The sequence below is a fragment of the Centruroides sculpturatus genome, unplaced genomic scaffold (assembly GCF_000671375.1).
Source record: "Centruroides sculpturatus isolate CEXI.00-Female unplaced genomic scaffold, Cexi_2.0 scaffold57, whole genome shotgun sequence".
In the NCBI taxonomy this organism is placed as follows: Eukaryota; Metazoa; Arthropoda; class Arachnida; order Scorpiones; family Buthidae; genus Centruroides; species Centruroides sculpturatus.
Genome location: NW_019384382.1, coordinates 832,010 through 856,436, shown reverse-complemented (window position 1 = coordinate 856,436; position 24,427 = coordinate 832,010). Strand labels below are relative to the sequence as shown.

Here is a 24,427-nt window from a genome sequence, read left to right as displayed (position 1 = left end):
ATTAATTAATTTTTTTTACTTCAATTTAACTTGTTTTAAGTTCGATTTTAATGCTTAAAGCGAACTGTTTAATGTTATAAAGGCGTTAAAAAATAGAATTTTAATAATGTCAAATATTTAACACAATCTAAACCGAACGCTCGAAAAAGATTTTAGTTAAATAAAACAAGTTAAAATTTTAAATTTTAATAAATAAACTTGGTGAAAAACGTATCAAGAAAGCATATAAATATTTTTATAACGTAAAAAAAATAAATATTTAATTAAATAAGAGAAAGTTTTTAAAAAAAATAGATTTTAATATTTTAGACAGATTGAAAAAAAATAAAGTTATATACTTTATTAAATATTTTTTTTATAAAAAACTTGACAAAATTAAGTTTATTAAATAAAGAATAAAATAACGTTTAAAATAGTTTTAAAATGCATTTTTCTCATTTAAAAAAATATTAAAAATTTAATTTTATCTCTTTTCTTGCATTCAAATTTGTAGAAAAAATAATCAAAGTTAAGTTTAACGACTTGATCTAAAATAAATGTGTAACTTATTTGCTTTGATTTTAAATGATTTAGAGAATATTCGATGTAGCGTTATTTGAAATTTGCACTAAACTGAAGTACCCCAAACAATATATAACTCAGTAATGAGACCTAAACACAAATTTGAATTTGTGAGTCACGTGATTTGGTGATATTGTACCCTTTAAAATGCAAAATTGTATATTTAGTAATTCACAGACACCAAAGGGTATTTTATTTAACACTTTTTTCGCGGAAGATACATTAAGGTTTTAATTATTTTTTGATGGAGGCAAACTCATAGAGANAAAGAAGTCTAATTAAAAGAAATAGTCAAACAGGAAATGAATTAAAGAAATTTTAAAAATTTCTTACATTTCTTTTTGCTTCAATTTACAATTATAAATGATAAACAAAATTGATAATTCAAACTGTTCAAACCTGTAAATAACAAAACTCCCAATAGAATTTTTTCTCACATTAAAAATGGTTTATGGTATTTGTAAATGCGGAAAAAAAATGGCGAGTTAGAAGATTGAACTTTAAAAAAAATTATATATTTAACTTAATAACAATAGCTGAGGGTAGAGGGACGAAAAAAGTCTCGAAAATACATAAATAAATAGTTTTGTACCAAAAAATAATGTTATAAAGTTGAAAGGGAAAACTAATGTCTTGTAATTGACTTCGCATATATATAAGATATATACATATATATAAAGTCTGGTATATATCGAACAAGTTCACAGAGTCAATTATGGACGAAAATGGGTTTAGAAAGTGAGTTAAACAAAATGAAAACGTGGTAAAAATGGATAGAGAAGCAGGTGGGTAAAAAAACTAAGTTTAGTAAATGGGAAATTTATTAACTCCAAGAAGCAGTTGTAAGAAACAAAAGTGAGAAAGTTAAATTTAGTAATTGAATTAATTTAAAATAAAATTGCTTCTTAAATTCCACTTTATTTGTAATTAATAAATACTATAGACAGAATATAAAATAAATCAATATTTTCAAAAATTAATATATTCTGTTCTTATATTTCTGATTAATGAACCGTTAAGTCTTGTAATAACTATTTACTACATTATAATTCTCTTTAAATTAAATTTATATTCTTCTATTTAAATTGATACAAACTGGCGATAACCAACAATTAAGAAAATTAACAGGAAATAAGCATCGAGTTAATTATCTTTGATCGTTTTTTTTTCTGTGTTTAGTATGTATACTATGCCAACGACGAGGTTGTTTAGAATTGGATAATTATCTTGCCACCTTCCAAAATAGTTTCGAAGTTTATCTTAGTTCGAGCGATATAAAGAATCCGTTTCTACCCCCTTCTCGCTCCTCACTGTTTGGTAACCACTCGGCTTGCAAACTCAACCAACATAGTTAAAATATGTAAATTTTCGTTTCTGAACGGTATGCATGCGAATCTATTTAAAGAAGGGATGCACAATCATCATACATAAGTCCCATGACGTAACTGGGAGAGAGAGATAGGACAATATTAGAAGTCCCACTGCGCTGGCACAATACCAGGCAAAAGTGAGTCAGTCAGACTTTGTGAATGAGATACTCAATTAAGCAGATAGCACAGATAATAAAAGCACGGAATGGGAGAGAAGAGTCGACCAAGAAATGATTACTTTTGCGACTTAAGGATCGCTACTAAAATAGAAATATTGTATCCTAATGCTTTCGGTTGGTCTCGCAGGATTTATATAATTCGACACCTGTCGACATATTGGTTTGTCTTTCATTCCGAGTGGGGGTTGGATGCTGGATCCCTGATAGTATGTGTATGTATATATATGTCCATTTGTGGTTTAATAAGGCTATAATTACTGGAGAACGAATCAGCTGTCTTAAGATTAATGATATCATGACGTAATTATCTAACTATCATTCGTAGGGCGTATTCGTATATCTTGATGAGAAATTTATAAGCCATGTGTGGTCTGGATATTGTCAGGTGTCACAGTTCTATGTCGACAGCAATTATTTCCATCGTGATTATAATGTGTCACCGCCGAGGTAATTTTCGTATATCACTTTTCCTTCCAGCCCGGGGAGTTTTAAGATTTTCATATGTATGAAAAGCGATCGTAATTTTTTTCCTTTTTATTAGTAATTCTCTGCCACGTCCGATCCGAATTGTTATATTAGATGAGAATTTTTTGGTCTCGTTCCATGGTTTAATGTTTGTCTGTTCTTGTCGAAAGTTTCTTCGAATTGCTATTGCGACTAAAATTGGAAACTGTCGTTAGCAGGTGAACAATGTCTGCAGATGAAAAATTGGCAACTGGTTGAAGTGAATAAAGTTAGGAATGAAAAATGGATTATGTAGGATTAAAAAATATAGGCTTAAAGATAGTTTAGGAAGTTAACTTTCGGATTAGTCCAATTCCTTTTTTATATTTTTCTTAGTTTTTACGCTTTAACAACTACAACTTATCGAAAGTTCATATTTTTAATTAATTAGTTTTAACAAATTAAAAAGAAATATGCAGTATATATTTAATATAATTTTAAAGTAATTCGATTTAATATAATTAAAACTACTGTAATAAAATCTCGAATTAAAGTCTGAAGTAAATAATAAATTTTGCTCATATAAGTTATAATATAAAATTGCTAAGCTTTATTACTTATAAAATTAATATATTTATATATATAATTCGTGTATTAAAAGACTAAAAAAATGATTTAAATAAAATTTATATATAACTTTTAATATATTTTAATCAAGAAAATATTTATAAAGTCTTACATTATATCTGATTTTCGTTAATTCAATTATCGTCTTTATCATCATTTAATTCGTTATTTTAATAAAATTAAATGAAAATATATATATATATTTTAAACAAGTTCTATATATAATTAAAACGGGAATTTATCTATTTTTAATCGAAATTAAATAATTTTAACTAAAATTTATTCTAAGACATAATAAAAGAGTCAAGCCGCGCCTTTTAATTATCTCGTAACATATTTAAAGCTGAATTTACATAGTTTTAAGTATATACATTTTAACACGTTTAAAAGGAATATTTAAATTAAGTAAATATCTAAATTCCGAATGAGATGTAGAATTTATTTTTCGGAAGAATTTATTTGAAGAAGAGATTCTTGGCGATCTTGCATAAATGAGTCGTGGCGTAGAAGGTCTAGTAAAATATTTGGTACTATAAAATATATATTTATATATGAAATAAAATATGGGATAAAACTAAGTAAACAAGATAAAGAAATAAAAATAAAAAACATTTGGAAGGGAATGGATATAAAAGTAATAATATGAACAAGTAAAAATGGGAAAAGTGGTAAAGTGAAATGAAACAAAGAGAATGTCGATAGATGTGAGGTGAAAGGAATCGAGTAAAATGTGACAAAATGAAAAGGAAATGGAAATTGTGACTAAACTAGAAGATGAACAAGAATGAAATGAAATTAGTAAAATAGAATATCGATCAAAGAATATACAGTAAAGGAAAATGAAAATTTGTAATTGAACTAATAAGCTAAAGGACAGACTTGGCGTAAAAAAGATCTTGAAAAATTAAAGGGGGTAAAAATAAAAAATATTAAATTGGCTATTAGTAATCTAGACGAATATATTAAGAAGAGGGGGAAAGAAAGAGAAATCAGTAAAGCATTGAATTATTTACCCGAAGTAAAAGTAAAACAAGGAGAAAGAGAAAAATGGTAATTAGCGGAAACTTAGAAACAAAAATTTTAAAAATTGCCGACTGAATTCTAGAAGATGAAAGAGAGTAAAGAGCTAAAAGTTAGTTAATAAATTTTTCGTGTAATGAATATAGTGAAAATGGAAAGTTGGCAATTGGTGTTGAAAAATTGGCAAACTAACAGTATATATTTTCATGTAAACAGTGTAAGTTTTGGAAACGTTAAGCGTTTACTTGGAGTGTGAATAAATATTTAAAAGAGAAGAAAACTTTCATTGAATAAATAATAAAAATGACGAAAGGGGGAAAGTAAAAATAAATAAATGGAGTATCAGATATAAATTGGCAAGTGAACTTGGGGTGAACCGAGCAAAAAGATAGAAAAATGGTAATTGAACTAGCGGGTGAAGAAAAAATGACACAGATTACCAATTAACTTGTAATTGGAGTAATCTTTTTTCATTTTCTACTTGGTTGAAAAATGACTAGTCGTATCATTTTTCAACATAAATACTCAAATCATAGACTACGTCTAGGCAATTGTTTCTGGTTAAGCACTCGCTAATTATCAATTCGTCGCGCGTCGCGTTGCGGCAATCGCTTCGCGCGTCTTTACGCGTCACTTTCGAGTTTAATTAAGGGTTAAAATTCTAATGACTGTTCCAAGATAAGTTAAAACGTTACATTAGAAGGCAGTAAATTTAATCTGTTTGTAATAAGGAGAAATGCCGATTTTGCGGCGTAAACCGCGCGATTCGCTCACTCGCTTTCTACTATTTCATTTGTTTATTTTCATCTGCGTACCGAAATTTTGTTCGACTTAAGTAAAGTTCTAGAAAAATAACTCTAAATTAAGAGCATTGAAGATTAAGTTATCGTTGTTGGAATGTTAAACTCTAAACACAGCTGGCGTCGTGATGCGCGACGCGATTATCGCCGTCGCGTCCTATTCTTACCCAGTTAAGTTTAATTATTTTATTTTTTAACTTAAAGGAACAAAAATGAATTTTAAAATGAAGTTTTCTTGAGATGTAACTGGGTAAAGTTTTGTTTTGTTTGCCGTTAAAACCACAATTTGGCTTAGACAAATGTTGACAACGTTGATGGTAATTGGATGTGGTAGCTTCTAACGAATCTTTGTTTGGCCACTGCTAAAGTCGATATATAAAAAAATAAAAATAAAAAAAACTTCTCTCACTGTAAATATTCAACTCTTAAAGTACTTTCTCGAAATCTGACATAAATATTTGCCAGCAAAAATTTATGCAAATTTTAAACTTATTTTACGACTCGATCAAAACAAACACACACTTAATGACGAATAAACGAAGCATAATCTGAAAATAAATGAATTTATTTATTGTATATATGTATAAATATATATTTTAATTATTAAAAATCATCCTCGGATAAGATACTTAATGGAAAAACTGAGATTAAACTAGCACATTGATAAAAATAAGAAAAAGAAAAATGGCTAACTTAACTACCTTTTAAACAATAGCAATTGAAAAATGGCGATTTAAGTGGGATGATAATAAAGTACCAATTTAACTGCCAGACGAACAAAAGAGAAAATGGCAATTGAACTACAACAAGAACAAAATAACAGTGCAAAATGTCAATTCAACTCAGAGAAGAGTAATGGAAAATGATAACAACGGACAGAAATTAAACTAGCTTGCATTTTCTAAACGAAATTAAACAATAAGTAGAAATGGAAACTGAATGCGTGCATCATTAATAACTGACAATAATTCCTAAATAACAATCGAGAGCGACTAAGATCGTAACTATGCAGTTAATTTTGTACTTTCCATTGAATTATAATGGTTAAACAATCGTGGTAAATCTAAAAATAGATTAGGAGTTATCTGGAGAAGAAAAAAAAAGGAAGAAAACGAAATGGTTAAAAATTACAATAGGATTGTTACAATGTGTAACAATATATAAACATATAAGCTGAAAATAGAAGCCAGGCAAATTGCTGAATTGCTGTTTTTAAGTATAGGGTGTTCGGATAAATCTTATGTTAGACGAATTTAGCCGCTTTCTATTTAGTGAAATACAGTAAAAACAATCTAATAATATAAAATAAATATTTTTAAAAATGTAATATTATAATTTTGCCGAAATTTAAGTGATTTGAATTAAATAAAACACATAGAATAACGAATTTATGTTGAATGTAAAGTAATAATAAAACGTTAAGAATTTCTGCAATTAGAAATTTGTCAAAAGATAATAAAGTCTGTAGCAGAATTCGTAAATTATTCAGAAAACTCTTCTTAATGGAGAATTTAACAAAATATTATGTTAAAATTATAAAAAAATCTTTGATGAAATTAATTTATCAGAATATTCAGAATGACGACTTCAGCAAAATATTTAGATTAAAGATATAAGTTAAAATGTAAATGATTGAGAACTAAGACGCTACGTGGAAGGAAAAAATCGGTAATAAAATAAGGAATTTAACTAATATTTACAATAAATATTTGTGGTAGAAAAATTCAAATAAAATATCAGTAAATAGTAATTAACATAAATTTTCAGTAAAAATCAACACGCAACGGAATTTTTATATTAAAAAAAGAGAAAAAAAGACTTGAAAAAATCTCTGAAAAATCTTCGTAGATACAATTAAAACTAATTAAATAATTGTCTTTTTATTTTTGTTTTTAAATTTGATTTGTTAAACGAATAGAAAAGAAGCGATTTCTTTTAATTATTTTTTGATGGAGGCAAACTCATAGAGAAGAATGAAACAAGAAACAAAAATAACCTACTTCAATTATTATATTAAAATGCAGCAATTTAATTAGCACTCGAGAATTTCCTACAAATATCAAAAATTTCACTCGAAATTATTTTAATTACACTAAAAATCATTCTGGAAAAGTTTCACTTCCCCCTTAATATATTAATAGGTAAAGCATCTTCTATTTTCTTCTTACTTGAAAACAATGATCTGGTATCTTAAGAGATGTTCAATCAAATGGCTGATAGGCACATCATTAAAAGACTTAGACCTAATTAGTTTTTAAGTATTGTTCCTTTAATTAAAGATTGATCAAGTAGCTTTCGCTGAATTCTGATGACATAAACGAATTACTTCATTCTCCCTTACATTAAATTAACATGTTCATTTGTTTGCAGAAACCTTTTGGACATTTGATATATTAGAATGAAGAAAAATAAATTTTAATATTCTAAAATGCTCGAGAAGGTAATATTTAATACTTTAAAGTATCAATAAACAGATTAACTGCTAATAAAAGTTTTAAATAATTCATAAATTAAACGCATTCCTCCTGTAAACAGTACGAATGTTTTAAAGATTTGTAAATAAACTTTTAATTTTTTATAATTACAATATAAGTAATTAATTAATTTTTTTTACTTCAATTTAACTTGTTTTAAGTTCGATTTTAATGCTTAAAGCGAACTGTTTAATGTTATAAAGGCGTTAAAAAATAGAATTTTAATAATGTCAAATATTTAACACAATCTAAACCGAACGCTCGAAAAAGATTTTAGTTAAATAAAACAAGTTAAAATTTTAAATTTTAATAAATAAACTTGGTGAAAAACGTATCAAGAAAGCATATAAATATTTTTATAACGTAAAAAAAATAAATATTTAATTAAATAAGAGAAAGTTTTTAAAAAAAATAGATTTTAATATTTTAGACAGATTGAAAAAAAATAAAGTTATATACTTTATTAAATATTTTTTTTATAAAAAACTTGACAAAATTAAGTTTATTAAATAAAGAATAAAATAACGTTTAAAATAGTTTTAAAATGCATTTTTCTCATTTAAAAAAATATTAAAAATTTAATTTTATCTCTTTTCTTGCATTCAAATTTGTAGAAAAAATAATCAAAGTTAAGTTTAACGACTTGATCTAAAATAAATGTGTAACTTATTTGCTTTGATTTTAAATGATTTAGAGAATATTCGATGTAGCGTTATTTGAAATTTGCACTAAACTGAAGTACCCCAAACAATATATAACTCAGTAATGAGACCTAAACACAAATTTGAATTTGTGAGTCACGTGATTTGGTGATATTGTACCCTTTAAAATGCAAAATTGTATATTTAGTAATTCACAGACACCAAAGGGTATTTTATTTAACACTTTTTTCGCGGAAGATACATTAAGGAGAATGAAGGTGGTGTTATTTAGGAGAGCGCTACATAGAGGTTTGACTGTATAGCCTGTATGTTATCATTAAATTGCTACATTGTATATTTAATAGATAAAAATATTTTTTATTAAATAAAATTTTATTATTTTAACGTATAATTCCTAAATTATAAAATACGATAAATACTTTATTCTATAAAAATAAATGTAAAGAACGAAAGAAAAATATAAAACCACTCTAATATTTATTTACTATATCTAGTAATTCTGATTTATTGTACTTTTTCTGTCTAAATTACCTCGCTATATTTAATCCATATATTTAAGAGAAAATTAAACTCGTTCCTTGTCTTTTTTTTCTTTATTCTGAATTTCCTCTGGTACCGTACACGTGTAACTTTACTTTCAAGTTTCGACTACTTTACATACGCTTATTTTATGTGATTTTGCATTTTATTTCCCGATTCTAGGATCGGATTTAGACTTGTTACAGCCCTAAGCTATAAGATATAAGAGATCCTCCTTACTCAATGAATTGAAAGCGTGAAGGCCCTAAACTATACCCACGTATCGCGAGGCCCTAAGCTGTAACTTGTTTAACTTATGTATAAATCCGGCTCTGCTATTTACCTTTCCGTACTTTGACTTTTATACTATTCCATTATGCAGTATTGAATAACTCTGATTAATCCTGCTACTTTATAACACCCAACACGATGGTATCAAGTTTTACCACCCTATTGTCTCTTTAACAATTTTGATGTTTCGTACAGATTAACTTTTTAACTGGCTCGATTCTAAATATATAAAACAGAATAAAATTTAACTATACAGGTATTATTATATAGTCATTATTTAACAATTAAATAATTTAAACGATCAATTCTAATGAAAATGCCCAACAAGTTTTTCTTATTTTCTGCTTTTCTTTAAATTAAACTGAACTTTTGCATTGATAAAAATGTTTTTGTAATTATTTAATGGTTTTTAAAATTTATTTATATTTTATTAATACAATTTTTTTATAGAAGTGAGTTCAGTTTAATATTTGATTTATTATCTGAATGAAGAACTAACGTTAAATTTATATGCTTAAGCGTGGAAAATTAGTCTTTAATTATTAATTATTATTAATTTTATTATTGTTATATATTTAACATTTCTACTATTATATTTATTTATTTGTTGTGCATTGCTCTGTACTTTTACTGTTGTTTAGCTTGTTAAATAATGTCTTGTCTAGTGTTTAATTAATGCTATATTTAATATAAGTGTATTATGCTATTTCTCTGTACTCAGAATTATTAAAAGTTCTTATTAAAATTTTAATACACGTTATTAAAAGTTTAATATGAGACACTTGATACACTTCAAGTCAATATTTTTCATAATATTCTTACATTGAGATACTAAAATATTCATAAAATGCACAAATCTTGATTAAACATTTTTAAAAATATATTTAATTGATTTTAAAATAATATTATTACAGTTGATTTTAATTAAAAATACAGTCAAATCTGTAAACAACGCCGTTGAAGTGAATATAAAAACGGCACTTGTATAGAGGATATTTTGTATGCTTTCTTGTCAAAAAAAGTTCCCGGAAAATGGCCGCTGTTTAGAAGTGGCCATTAATGGAGATTAGATTGTATTTATATGAGTATAAATGTAGAAGAATGATTTTGTAATAAATTATCTGGAGTAAAATATTAAAAAAAATTCTTACAAGCATGTATTTATTTTCAAAATCTGATATATCAATAACAATTCAAGAAGAGACACCAATTATTTTTTCATCATAAAAAATGGCATTTAGAAAGTATTGAAGTTCCTGAAGATGACCCCGAAGGGATAAATTCCAGTATACCAAGCACGATCAAAATGTTAAAAATAAAGCTTCGAAACTATTTAAAATAATTTTAAAAAATAATAATTTTATAAATTTTAACAAGTTTCAAACTTTCCAAAGCCAATTAAATTATAATAAACCATTAATTGATCTTTTAATAATGCATTAGAGAACCTTAAAGAGCAAACTAATCTAACAAAGTTCAAAATTGTAGCGTAAAGAATTTCTAATTAAATCTTCGACCTCAAACTTTAAAAAAAGATGACGAAAAAATAAGTCGATCGACGTCATAAAAAAAGCTACAAAACACATGTTGTAATATCAAAATTCCATTTTGGTGATTTGTATGTTTTGCATGCTTTAATTACTTCTAGATCTGGTAATAATGACTTCTTGTGGGTTGTGCTACACATTTATCGATTTATACTCCTTCACAAACGATAATGACACGAGATGGTCCAATAACTGTACTTCTACAGTACTAAAGATAACATTACTATCCAGTTGTATCCCATATTGCACCTTTTTTTCCCCTTGTAGCATAGTCAGCACATTACACGCTCCAACAACTAAACTGATATCCTCTACCTTTTTCAAATGATCTTAGTGACTGAACACACTTCTACTTAATCCAGATTTGTTGGAGAAAATCTCCCTTAATCTCTGCACGTTCCCATTTGTAAAAGTAAAGAGGAAGTTGTATAAAGATCGTACCGGTGGAGTAAAATGAAAAATGTGCATTTAATTACACGATGATAAATCAAAATGCTAGACGTCCTCTTGGGTGGGCTCTTGGTTATATTTAGTAGATGAATACTTTTTTTTCTTTTGGAGAAGGGAGGAAGGGGCTTATCAATAGTGATCCTTATAAGGATATAAAGGACTTAGTGATTTAGAGGATTTTAACGAGTTCACCCTTATCGAGTTGATTTCTAACACTGATACTCCACTATTCAAGAATTTGTATCCCAGTTACTTTTGTATTCTTGCCTAAAATGAGAATACTCAACTAGAAATTGAACCGAGATATCCTTTTTTGGACACGTTAAACTTAAAAATCAAATTTGAAATCTCCAAATTTCTTTATCAGGGATGAAAAATATATCAAATTGTTCCTTATACCATAGAGATGAAGTAGATAGTGCATTCAAAAATAAGCTTAGATAATCTATTTTTGTGCACGCCGTATAAAATAAGTTATAGGCTATATTATATAATCAAAATAATCTGAAAAAAGTTTAGAAAATATTTTTAGATAAGGCAAGCTGAAGGAATCACAATATCAAATTTTGCTTCTGATCATTTAAATAATGAGTTTAGACCTCCATTAATTACGTTTACCGAGTTAAAAATAAGTTTAACTCATCTAATTTTGGATATCCCGGTTTAAAAAAACAGTAAGTTCCGGATGTCTGTTTTGTCAAGGGAAAAATCATTTTCAAAGAACTTTTCAGATAATAGTTTCTCGTTGACTATAAAAGCTATTTTTGTGGGAATTTCAGCCCATTATTAACTTATGGTTTTCTTCTATATTGCAGTTTTGGTCTAAATCGGTTTCGATGTTTTTCGATTCTACAGAAAATGACCCCCCTATGGGCTAACAATGAGAACCATTTTAACAGTTATGGATTTACGTACTTTACTCTTATATATTAAACCGAGTATAACGAAATTTCATAGGCCTATCAATCGATTCGTTCTGGGTTTTGGATCTTAAATCATTTTCGGAGCGGAAAAGATGGAAAATAGAAGTGATTTATACATTAAAAAAATCGACTTTCCATTCTATAGCATTTTTTTTTGTGTGTATTTTTTTTCTGGTTATTCAGTAACAGGTTCTGGTCAGTGACCCGTGCATCCTCTAGATTTACTATTGTTTCTTTCATACAGATTGATGCCGTAGATAGAAGCAGCCTTTTACATTTTTGAGGTAACGTATTCTTTCGACTGGACTCAAAATCGTTCTAGGTGTGGTTTTGGCAAACAATGTCTTTCTTCTTTCTACGCAACATCATGGGTTAAAAACGGTGTTTTACTGAATAAAAAACGCGGAAGTTTACTTTAAATAATCGTTCTACACAAACATCAAGCGAATAAGGTAAAAACGTAGAAGGTCATTTGTACGATTGCTTATATACATTTATTGTTTCCTTGGTTTAATTAATCCGGAAATCTTCGGCGAAGAAAGGCTGCTGTATCTGCACGAAAATAAAGAAGAAAAATTTACAACTATCCGGTTAAGCGAACTGCCAAAAATCACTCATCTCTACCTGTATGTTTGTGACCTCCTAATGATACAAGTGACCTTCTAAATAGCTGATTCACGTCTGGCTGGAATGTGCCAAAGCAGCAGAACTTACTTCGCCACCCAATCAGCAGGTGTTGTAATACCCCTACCACCATCGACCCATACTGTCAAGCGCGCCGGACAAATGTCCTACTGGGAGGACTGCAATGTCACTTTAAGGTTATTAAACTGTAAAAAATGCCAATGAACATATAAGTTTGTCAGAGTAATCGAAGCTGAGTGAAACAGATTTAAGATGGGAGAAGTCTGACTACCTTTATTCGCATTGTGCTGCCTCAACCTTCAAATCAGAATACGGTATTTAGTATTCAAGCAGACTTTTCTTACTTGTCACGATAAGCGCCTCTACAATCGATTGTTTTATGTTTCTCTTGAACGTTAACCTTCGTTAACTCGGAACGAATTAAATGGGTTTGATTTGTCTACAGTTTTCTGTCATATGACATTCGAGTTTTCGATAAATGCTCCCCGTTCGATCGAATTTTCCTAGAAATCTTTTCTAGAATCGTTCTGATTATCATAAACAATTTATTGCTTCAATCATTGCTGAAAAATACATACAAAAAAGTAATCCTTTTTTTGTATTATAATATGTCTTTGTGACGTCATTAAAGGATATCGTGCGCCGAGGTACTTCACGCGATTTCACGATTCTTGTATTTTGACGTCCGTTTCGTGATGTAATGAAATTGATTCCGATATTTTATTGTGACGCAATAAATCATTAATCGGTTTCAAATTTCGTTCTCTTTTTGATGTAACGTTTTGTTTGTTTTTTCTTCCTATTGTGACGGGGTAAACAGTACTTTAGGTCTGACGCAACAATGCCTTGTTAATTCTCTGTCGGTGGAATCTGAATGGAAATCTGAGCTCGGCTTTTCGCAATTACAGAGCATCGGCTACGTTATGTCATAATTAAAGAATAAAACTCTTCGGTTGGACTCTGTCACAAAGGCTTTGTTTGGCTCTTCTATGACGTGGCACGCATTTATTCGATTTGGTTCCCTCTCACGTCGTTACGTCACAGGTTATAAAACTTGAGGCGTAACAAAAATCGATCCGATCACAGAAGGTTTTAATTATGACGTAATAATTAAAGCATCTCGCGCTTCTGTTTCGTATTGTAAACCATCAGAGACCTGCTTTAATGTGACGTGTTGGATATTATAATAAATTCTATCAAGACTCGTGACGTTAAATAAGGTTTTCGTGATTCTTGTTGATGTAAAATTCACGAAACACTTTGAGAAATTTTGTTTGTTTGTATTTTAAATATCAAGAAAGGTTAAATTGATATATCCGAATTTATTAAATTAATAATGCTTTATAACTGTATATATAAGCTATATAATGAGTAACCTGATTACGTCAACACTACATAAATATACATGAATACAGTAATCAGCCTTTAATTAGGATATTCTCCACCACGTGACTGAATGCATTACACGCTATTCTGCAACACAACCACAATTAACGAGCTATTTATGAGTTTTGCATTGATTTATTTAGCATTAATGACTCATGCATGCTTGATAGGAGGCATAAGCTATGCTGCTTTAATAAACTTAAATCGATAGGGTCTTCAACAACCAGATTTAGATAGATGATGCCGGGAGGCTGATTTTTTCAAGAAGTCATTTTTAATCGAGTGAGATAGTTTTGATGATCAATTTGTGAATGCTTCTCAATTAATAATTCGAAAGATTTTATGATGTGACGAGTGTTTCAAATGATAGACCCGCCTTAGAACATACATGCTGACGTGCCCCATTAAAATTTTGCTTGTTTTTTACATAAATATTAATGACTTTGGTTTTTATAGTTTTCAAGACCATGATGTAGTTTCTTATAAAAGGCGGATTTAATGTAAAAAATATTTAAGTGATTTTTTTATAATTATGAAGTAAGTATTTTATTTTCCCAATATTTAATCTTAAACTTAAATCTATGATAACAAAGTGTATCATTTAAGTCTCTGAGGATCGCACCTTGTACTTAAAAATCTCAGTTTTAATGCATTTATTTTTCTAAATAAAATTCAAACGATGCTACTATAGCAATAAACATGCTTCTTCAGTAATAAAAATCTTTTTATTGCATTAGTAATAAAACTAATTAGCCTTTCGCATCAAAATAATCCTTAGTTAGAGTTTATAATTATGGCAAATAATAACACGAATCGTTAAAAGGAAAGAACTGGAGATCGTTGCTTCTATCTTTTGCAGTCTACACGTCACAAAGTAAGCTTTAAAATCCCTTTTCTAACGCTTACGAGTCCTATCTAGATAAAGTATTGTTTGGCGAAGTAGCAAAGCACTCCTCGGCTTCTCTAGCGAGAAAAATCTTTTTCCTCCGAGTCACGTGATTGCAAGCTGGGGGAATCAGCAAATGCGAAAGTTGTGGCGCTGCTCCGTAATCATATGTATAAGAGAGAGAGAGAGAGTAAGAGAGATTAATTCGGATATGATAAACAGTCACTAGCGAAGATTTAGTAGGATTATGTAACTCGCTAATGAGAGAAGCTGTGATTATCGAGATAAGGGATGTTACAGAAGGTTTGCAAATTGCAATGTGATTCCCAACGTAGAATTACATTATTTTCCTTCGTTTTTTTCCGACTCTCTTTTCGGCTTTTCTTCTTTTAATACATGTAAAAGAGATTAATGGCCGAAGATCTAGGGGATTAATGCTGTTACATTTAGCGGAGTCATCGCTCGCGGGTTCTGACGCCATAAAGAGGTAGTAAAGTGCTTGAATGACTCCGCTTATACGAAATATTTACTTCTTGGGCCTAGATGTGAGGTGGTGTCGCGATTAAACCTGCCCATTTATTCCTAGAGGGTGGCACGAAACGAACAGACAGAAGAGGGATTAGATGGTAAAGTTGTGTAAGTGTATTGACGAGCAGCACTTGGTTCACAATAGAGAAGACCCCCGGAGCTACATTCGGACCTAAACGAGCATCTCCACAGTAGCTCGACACGGCATCGCAAATTGACCAGTTGGCACTGACCGAAGACCAGAGAAGGCTCTAAACGCGTTTAGAGCCGTGACAGGGTGTTGCCAGAGGCTAGACGTGGGTCAGAACTGGTAAAACTGGTCCTCTCTAGCTGATTTTATCTGAAGGCGGTACTCGCCAGAAGTCGGGGCAGATGTCTGCTTATCTTTCCAGCCAGCTGTGAACATGAATATCCTCGTCATGCCCCGAGTCTGTATTCATTTTTCCCCTTATCGCTCTATAAAAGTAAAGAAGACTATTCCACTACAGTAAAGACACCTAACCAGACCCTAAGGCGCAGACGAGGAGAAATATTAGGTTTTGCCTTCCCTTACTCTCCTTCTACAATAGAATCCAATATTAGTGAAGAGCTTCTCCATCTGCACTGGGTTTTAGACGTGATTTAGGAGATAAGAATTTTGACCCCTCGCCAATGATGGAATGTCAGCTCTGCTTCTAGTTCCTCCAAAATTTTTTCTTTCTTTCTTTTTGAACTCGGAGTAAAGATAAGTAGAACTATAATGCGTCAGTTTTTGCTGCGAAACTCTATTATCGATTTTGTCATCTTGTGCACCGTTAAGTACGAAGGGTTCCTTTTCGCCACCGCAACTTGTATTAAAAATATGAGGTTTCGGGGCTCCAAAAAATCGATAGTTCAAGGATCGTGCATGCTTTCTACTTAGAAGAAGGGCTAGTTCAGGGTCTTGTCACACGCTCGTATAGATAACAGCCTCGTTAACAACAGCCTAAAGGGAGGAGTTGGACCATAAGGCACTACAACAGGTGATTAGAATGGAACGGAGAAGGGATAGAAAACTGCACGCTTTAAATGAAAGAATCGCATTTTCTCGCAAACAAAGCTGTTATAATATTTATAAATCGAGATGTTTGGCATTTTTTTAAAAAAAATTTGTGGTGACAGATGACAGAAGTTACAGAAATATACGTCGGTGACGTATAATTTCTTTGCTGCTCCTTGGTAAGAAATGGAGATAAGTTGACGTTGGTGTCCATCTGATGTCTGATAAAGATATCAGTTTTCTACCGACTGCTTTCAATCGATGGGATACAAACAAAAATTCGATAATCTCTACCTCTACTCGAATTTTGTTAAGCGTTTGTTATTTTTTTTCCTTAGTATTCTATCTTCCTTTATTCATATCGATCCGCTTTATAATCTACTTTTAACATTTTCTATAAATGTTTGGAGTGTTTAGAAGATCAGAATTCTGATTAAATAAGAAAAGATATAACAAATTACAATTGTAACGTTTGTATATTTTCTATTTTTTGGATCGATGGTGCCGAAACTTTTCCATTGGCGGGCCAATTTGCATCTAAGTCATAGAAAGGCGGGCAATAAATATTTTGTATAATCCATATAGGCTATATAAAAAGTAGACCTAGTTCTATCATTTAGGCTATAAATGATGTGTTATATATGTTCGCGGGCAGAATTTGGCCTGGGGGATGTAGTTTGGGCACAACTGTTTAGATCATAGAGATCTATAACTAAACAATTATATTTATAAATATAGAAATAATCACGAAGGCATAGCTAGAAGATATCAATTCTATCTGCGCTAATTTAATAGTTACTCCAGATAAAGATATAGCTCTAATACTTTATTTTTGATGTCCAGATTAACAGATACATCATAGTTATGTGAACGTGATACGATATCTTTACATCTAGAAAAAGTATCCAAAAATATGTTTAGAGAGAGTCTTGTGTATCTTCGAGATATCAATTTTTATATTTTCATTATCAAGATCTAAAGAATGACAAATTAACTGACTTTATCTTTGTGTATATCTTTATATCAAATATAAATTTATCTAAGAAAATCTTTTTGTTTGTTTATTTAATTACGTTATCCGGGATATATCGGATGTACGAGTAGATATTGATTTTTTCTCGATAAAAATATGAAATTATTATGAATAAGCGATTGTTCCGCTCTGTTATCTGGGAATGTATTTGTATAGAAAGTAATTCTGTATCGTTCCAGTGATATCAAAATTTATTTATTCATCTGTAGCGGTTATCTGGTTCTTTGCTCGAGTTCTTTGCATGGATATTAGTTTGAACGTCTGGGTTATCAAACACTAAAATGATATCAACTAAAGATAATAAAACATATTTTTGATCTTTCCTTCGTTTCGATGATAATTTTTATCTCAAATAAAAACTATAATATATTTTTGTATGTATCCAAACGGAGTAAAATTTCTGATGAGATAAAGAGTGCTGTATATCTTAACAGTTATATAGGAGAAAGAAAACGTCCCTAAGAGAATGGAAACATTTCAGCACGCCTGCTGATTTTTTAAGTAGATTGCAGAAGACTATTTACGACCATCAGTGGTTGTACTTAAGATATCAGGAGAAATAGTCTTGTAAAGATTGGTTGGAAATGTGCTTAACATAATCACGATTGGTTCAGAAAGTAAAAGCAAAGTAGAGTTATCTTAGTAGATTATAATACAACTAAAAATATTTCCATAATAGCTCTTGTTTTTAGTTTTTTTCAATCAATAATCATTAGAAAAACCGCATCATTTTTCATTCAAATATATTTTATCTGATATTTAATGTATATCGCATTCGATTCTATAAATTTGGAGATTTTTTTTCGAATAATTTTTTTTAAATATATAGAATTATTTATTATTCTTAGTGTTCATTCTGTGTAGATACAGATTTTAAAAAGAAAGTAGATAAAGATCTAATCAGCTATTAATCAAATGTAACACTTACTTGATAAGGATTACTGTTTCTAAGAAAGTTCTATTTTTAACGCGGGGAAAAAAATTTATCCTAATGTAATTTCTGATTTTTTTTTTACAGTTCCTTACTACTACTTGGTGTTTTCCACTCTGGTGGATTCTCATGACGAACAGCATGGATGTGCACACCAGATCCACAAGGACATGTGGAAGTGCCACGTTCCATTTGCACGATGGCAGGACCTGACAGGGTTAGCCATGAAGGTGAGTCTCGTTGTGTACACCCTCTTAACCACAGTCCTGTCCATCAGGTACTTAGCACCAGAAGATTGCTCCTGGAAGAACGTCGATCCTTCCTCCGATGACGTGGCACTTAAGTGCAATCTGAGAACCATCAACGGCCTCTTTGACAACACCAACTTTAGCCTTATCCAACCCGACCATACCGCGCAGTTGATAATTTCTTGCGAAGACGTCCTCTTTGACAGTTCTCTAGGTAACCATTCCTTCGAACATCTTAAAGAATTAAAGACGTTACTTATATATAAGTGCAAACTGCAGGAAATATCTCCACTCGTGCTGAGCGGGTTGCATCACTTAGTTAATCTCACCATAAATACCTATAATCGAGATTGGGACGACTCCAGAGTGCTAATTATACATCCTGGAGCTTTATCTCATCTCGAAAAACTGGAGCAATTAGATCTGAGTCACAACAACATCTTTTCTCTTCCTCCATCCATCTTTTGTAATTTAAATCGTCTTATTTTTCTGAATCTCAGTTACAATGGTTTCACAGACGTGCACAGTTTGAGTCTGAAAGATTTAGGACAGTGCCAACTTAGAATAGGAGAACTAGATTTGTCATATAATTCAATTAAAGTTTTAACCAATCAAGGTTTCACTTCATTGCAACAATTGACCATTTTAAACCTTCAAAATAATCATATATCACGTGCGGAAGAATCGGCACTTGAAGGATTAAAAAATTTAGAAATATTGTATCTATCTAGCAACCAACTAGTCGCCGTGCCACCCCAGGTACTTCAACAATGTGAACGTTTGGTGGAACTTTATTTACAGAATAATTCTATTAGTGTCATCCCTCCAGGACTCTTCTCAGGTCTGCAACATTTAACGGTACTTGATTTGAGTATTAACGAGTTAGGCAGTCACTGGTTGGGTCCTGATACATTCGTGGATTTGATACGCTTGGTGAAGCTCGATATCAGCCATAACAAAATGACCTATGTTGATGCTTCAACTTTTCGTTCTCTTTATAGTTTACAAGTTTTGGAACTTCACCACAATCAGATCAGCTCAATAGGCGATAACGCCTTTGCTTCACTCTATAACTTGCACACCTTGATGCTCAGTCACAATCGCCTGACTCATATCGATATTTTCACTCTCAGCGGGTTGCACGTCCTTAATGTTCTGTATTTGGATCATAATTCTATTGAATCCGTGCATGAAGAAGCTTTCAGAAATGGTACCAATCTCATGGAGATCAATCTGGGAAAAAATCATTTAAGGAGCGTGCCATCAGCCGTCCATTCTCTACAGTTTCTAAGGAGCCTTGATATTAGTAGCAACAATATCACAAACATACGTAACTCTTCGTATCGTGGGTTGCAACATCTCTATAATTTAATCCTTCAAAATAATCGTATTGGAAATTTATCCAAAGGTTTTTTTAGTGATTTGCCCTCCCTTAGGATCCTTAATTTGGCGGACAACATGATTCATACAGTGGAGCAAGGTACGTTTGATGATGTTCCCGAACTCCACGCACTACGTCTGGATTCGAACTACGTCACGGATATCAACGGACTCTTCAGCAATCTTCATGATCTATTGATGCTTAATGTATCTGCCAATAGAATCACGTGGTTTGATTATGCCCTAGTACCTATAGGCCTTCAGTGGTTAGATATACATCAAAATTTAATTGAGGCGCTAGGAAATTATTTCGAATTGGAGAATGTACTAAAACTACGAACTCTAGATTCTTCTTTCAATAGAATTTTGGAGATCGACTCGTCTTCATTACCAAATGGCATCGAGATAGTTTACTTGAATAACAACCATATTCGAACCATCCACGCTTTTACTTTCATGGGTAAACCCAATCTGACACGCGTGGACTTGACTCGAAATCATTTACAAACATTGGAGGTTAACGCTTTTCGTTTGACGGAAGTGAGAAGCAGAAAACCTCTTCCAGAATTCTCCATTTCTGGCAATCCTTATATGTGCGACTGCAGCATGGAATGGTTGCAAAGGATTGGCTCTTTGGATGGTTCGCGTCAATATCCGAGGATGGTAGATTTAGAGGAAATCGTGTGCCAGCTTTCTTTCACGCGACGCAAAGTAGTGACGTCTCTAGTAAAGACCCATTCTTCACAATTTTTGTGTCGCTACAAGAGCCACTGCTTTGCTCTGTGCCACTGCTGCGAGTTTGATGCTTGTGATTGCGAAATGGTGTGTCCCGAACATTGCACTTGTTACTATGATCAAAGCTGGAATACAAATATAGTGGACTGCAGTAGTCGGGGACATACTTCAGTCCCTAGGAGGATTCCCATGGATGTGACGGAACTTTACTTAGATGGTAATGATATTCCTTCATTATCCAGCCATACTTTCATCGGAAGAAAAAACATGAGAGTGCTCTTTCTCAATCACAGCAACGTCCACATCATCAACAACCGCACTTTCAATGGACTGAAATCTCTTCAGATGCTTTATCTACAAAATAATAAATTGGTAATGCTTCATGGCTTCGAGTTCGAAAGGCTAGTTAACTTACGCGAATTGCATCTCTCCTATAACCATCTCACTGCCGTTTCAAACAATACTTTCGCCTCTTTAAAATCTCTGCAGATACTCTACCTAGACCATAATTTTCTGGCAGAGTTTCAAGTGTGGCAGTTGCGGTTGAATCGACAATTGCGAGACATTCGACTTTCGCACAACCCTTGGTTATGTAGGTGTGACTTCGTGGAAGATTTCTCTAACTGGTTGCAATATACTGAACAAGAGATTGCCGATTTGGAAGAACTTCAGTGCTTTTATAATGACACAGCCAGTGTGGCATTAGTGGAATTTAATACTACAACGTGTACCAACTACACCGCTACCAGCTATGTACAGACTTTACAATCGCAAGATTTCATGCCGATTGTTGTTGTAATAGCATCGATATTTGCGCTGCTTCTGTTTGTAGTGATCGTGGCCTGCGCCTATCGAAGAAGAGTTAGCAGATGGATGTACACTCGATATGGCCTACGCCTGTTTAGACAGAGGGACCAAGAGGAAAAACTGTTCGATGCTTTCCTCTCCTATAGCAAAAAAGATGAAGTGTTCGTGAGCGAGATTCTGGCTTCAGAACTGGAAAACGGTGAGCCACCATATAGATTGTGCCTTCACTATCGTGACCTGCCTTCAGGTGGTTATTTAGCAGACGCGGTGTTCGAAGCAATCGAGAGTAGTAGACGGATCATCGTACTACTTTCGGAGAACTTTCTGAGAACAGAGTGGAGCCGATATGACCCAAAATCTACGCAGCACAATATGCTCAGGACTTGTAGAAATAAATTGATCCTCATCTTTTGTGGTGTTTCTCCCAGAGACGTCGATGCCGAGCTAAAGGACTGCTGTAAATCAGGAACTTTACTTCACTGGGGGGAAAAAAGGTTTTGGGAGAAACTCCGTTACGCCATGCCTGACGTCAGTGGACGTAAAGGTGAGAGGAGCAGGCCCGATGGCCCTATAGCTGTTCATATCTAATGTACAGTAGAGTAAAGGTATTTATGCACCTTAGCTATGCAGATAGAATTTTAGCAGTTTGCTTTTAATTTTCTTTTCTTTTCTTTCCTTTTTTTGTAAATCTGGGAGAATCGATAACTCTGCCCCCCACTACACTAGTATTACTCATTCAGCAGAGGTTTTTTTTTAAGTATGGCTACGTTATTCGACGCGATAGAAGGGAAGACACATATGGTCGATGAGTGAACATGCAGATTATTTTTCACCAGAAGTCCAGCTTCAACATAGCCACATCCTTGTATATAACAGTAATGACTGTGTCATGATCATAATTGTTATCATCAGATTGGCTCTTTTGTAAGAAGAAACAGATTAAAAACTTGTAAAAAATAAAAAATATGGATCAATCAAATCAATTAATTTGTTTTTTTTTTCTAATATAAAATACTCCCAAAAATTCAAAAATAAGATCGATTTTATTTCGTATTAAAGGAAATTTTTATTGTTATCCACAAATAAGAAGTGATTATTTTAAATTTCTTAAAATACATATTTTCCTGGATAAAAGAGCTTAACTCCTTATGAAGTTAGACACTTTTATTGAGTGTAGGCGTTCAAACTTAACTGAAATTCTCCACCCAACTCACCTAGAATGAGTTTTCTTGGAGAAATTATTAGAAAAATAACAATTTTGAAACGCTTCATTCTGTATTCTGAAAGATTCTAAATTCAGCACGTTATAAACCTCAATATTCCCGCCCGATTACATTTATGAGGCACTATTCTAAAATTTAATAAAAATTCTAGTTACGTTGAATTTTGATTACTTAAAAGTTAAGATAGTTTACTTTTTCATTTTTGTTGTACAGTCTAAATGACTTTCAAAAGATTAAAATTTCTATGCTTAAATTAAGGAGAGTACAATTGTATTATCTGAAAAGTTATTGGGTTTAATTGAAATTATGACTTAAAAACAGTCAATATTTTCTATCAGTTGAATATAAATATTTAAATCAAATGAAAATACCACGCATAATGTAATTAAAAAATGATTTTTTCATAACGAAATTGCTAAAGAGAGATGGAGATCTTGAAATGTTTCTTGATTTTTGTATTATATTTTTATAAAATCGGTATATTAAATATTAATGCCTCCACCCAATGAAGCTGTGCAACATCTTGTAGTTTCATAAGATACAACAAAAATTCTGTCAAATTCATATCGAAGCAAGGAATGAGCAGCTGCCGTTAGAACAATTTCCGTTTTCCACTTACCTGATTCCGTAAACGGAAGAGGGAGGTAGTTAATGATTAAACTACGATTTAAATTTACAATCATGTCTGACGGAGCGGAAAGCAGTTTGAAGCCAATTGCTACAGACAAATGTATCCACTTCCAGAATTACAAATTCGTCACAGCTTCAGAAATAAATCCATCTTCGTCACTATAACTTATAATGCATAATAGCAGTAGCTGTGTCATTTGTTGTAGCATCACGTCGAAGATTAATAGCTAATTTATCGCTGATGTTTGCTACAGTATTCGCTATTCCGCCCAAAAATTGCTATTTGGAGATAATTATCTTCAAGATTTCCTATATAATGTGTTTAATTAATGAAATACTGAGAGCGACATTAGCCAACAAAATATTATATAAAGATATTTATAATTGAATACTCTATATAGAAGTCCAAATTATGAGTTAAAGTGAATTAATTAATATATAATTAACGTTTATAAATCCGTGATTAAGATGTTTATAATTATGTAAAAGTTGGCTTAAAAGACAAAGATACTCCCTAATTTAATTAGAGCATTTGTATGTCACACTCAAATTTACACACATTAAAAATAATTACGTTTTACGATATTTATAATTGGCTTCTTTTTAAAATAAACAAATTACTTAGCAAAAGACTACTCCGCCCAAAATAATATAGGTTAACAAAAGTGAGATGCCTGATGATTCAAATATACATCCGGTTTTAACGAGGCTAACACCTTTTAAGAAAATATTAGAATTAACAATTTCAGTAGCATCTGCCCAAAAAATTTCTACCTTCGTATTTTTCTATTATCTCCGCCCAATAGCGGATGTAAGCCCTTAAAAATTTGCGATACTTTATTCTAAACTGTTGAAAACTACGTCTAATTATGGATAAAGGGTGTTGAAAATTTAAATATTAGCTCCGCCCAATATTGTGAAGGTAGCAATTTCGGATAATTATCGAAACTTAAAAAAACATTGTTTATTCTGCCTGTATTTTTATTAATTTTAACTATCACTTAATAAAAAAAGAGTGAGCTTGTACAGTACGAGAATGCACTTTATAGAATAAACAACGACGTGTTTCTCTTTTATAAACAGATAAATAAATAAAAGAAAAATCAATAA

At 31.4% G+C, this 24,427-nt stretch overlaps 1 protein-coding gene across 1 annotated transcript in view; it reads left to right on the top strand.

Moving 5' to 3' along the window:
* LOC111617941 (toll-like receptor 6) overlaps window positions 1-23,831 on the top strand; it is a 45,324-nt gene extending 21,493 nt beyond the window's left edge. Inside the window, exon 2 of the mRNA XM_023359335.1 lies at window positions 18,382-23,831. Coding sequence (XP_023215103.1) covers window positions 18,465-22,052 — 3,588 coding nt within the window. The 5' untranslated portion in view covers window positions 18,382-18,464 and the 3' untranslated portion in view covers window positions 22,053-23,831. The remainder of the gene's footprint in view (window positions 1-18,381) is intronic.
* The last annotated feature ends 596 nt before the right edge of the window (window positions 23,832-24,427 follow it).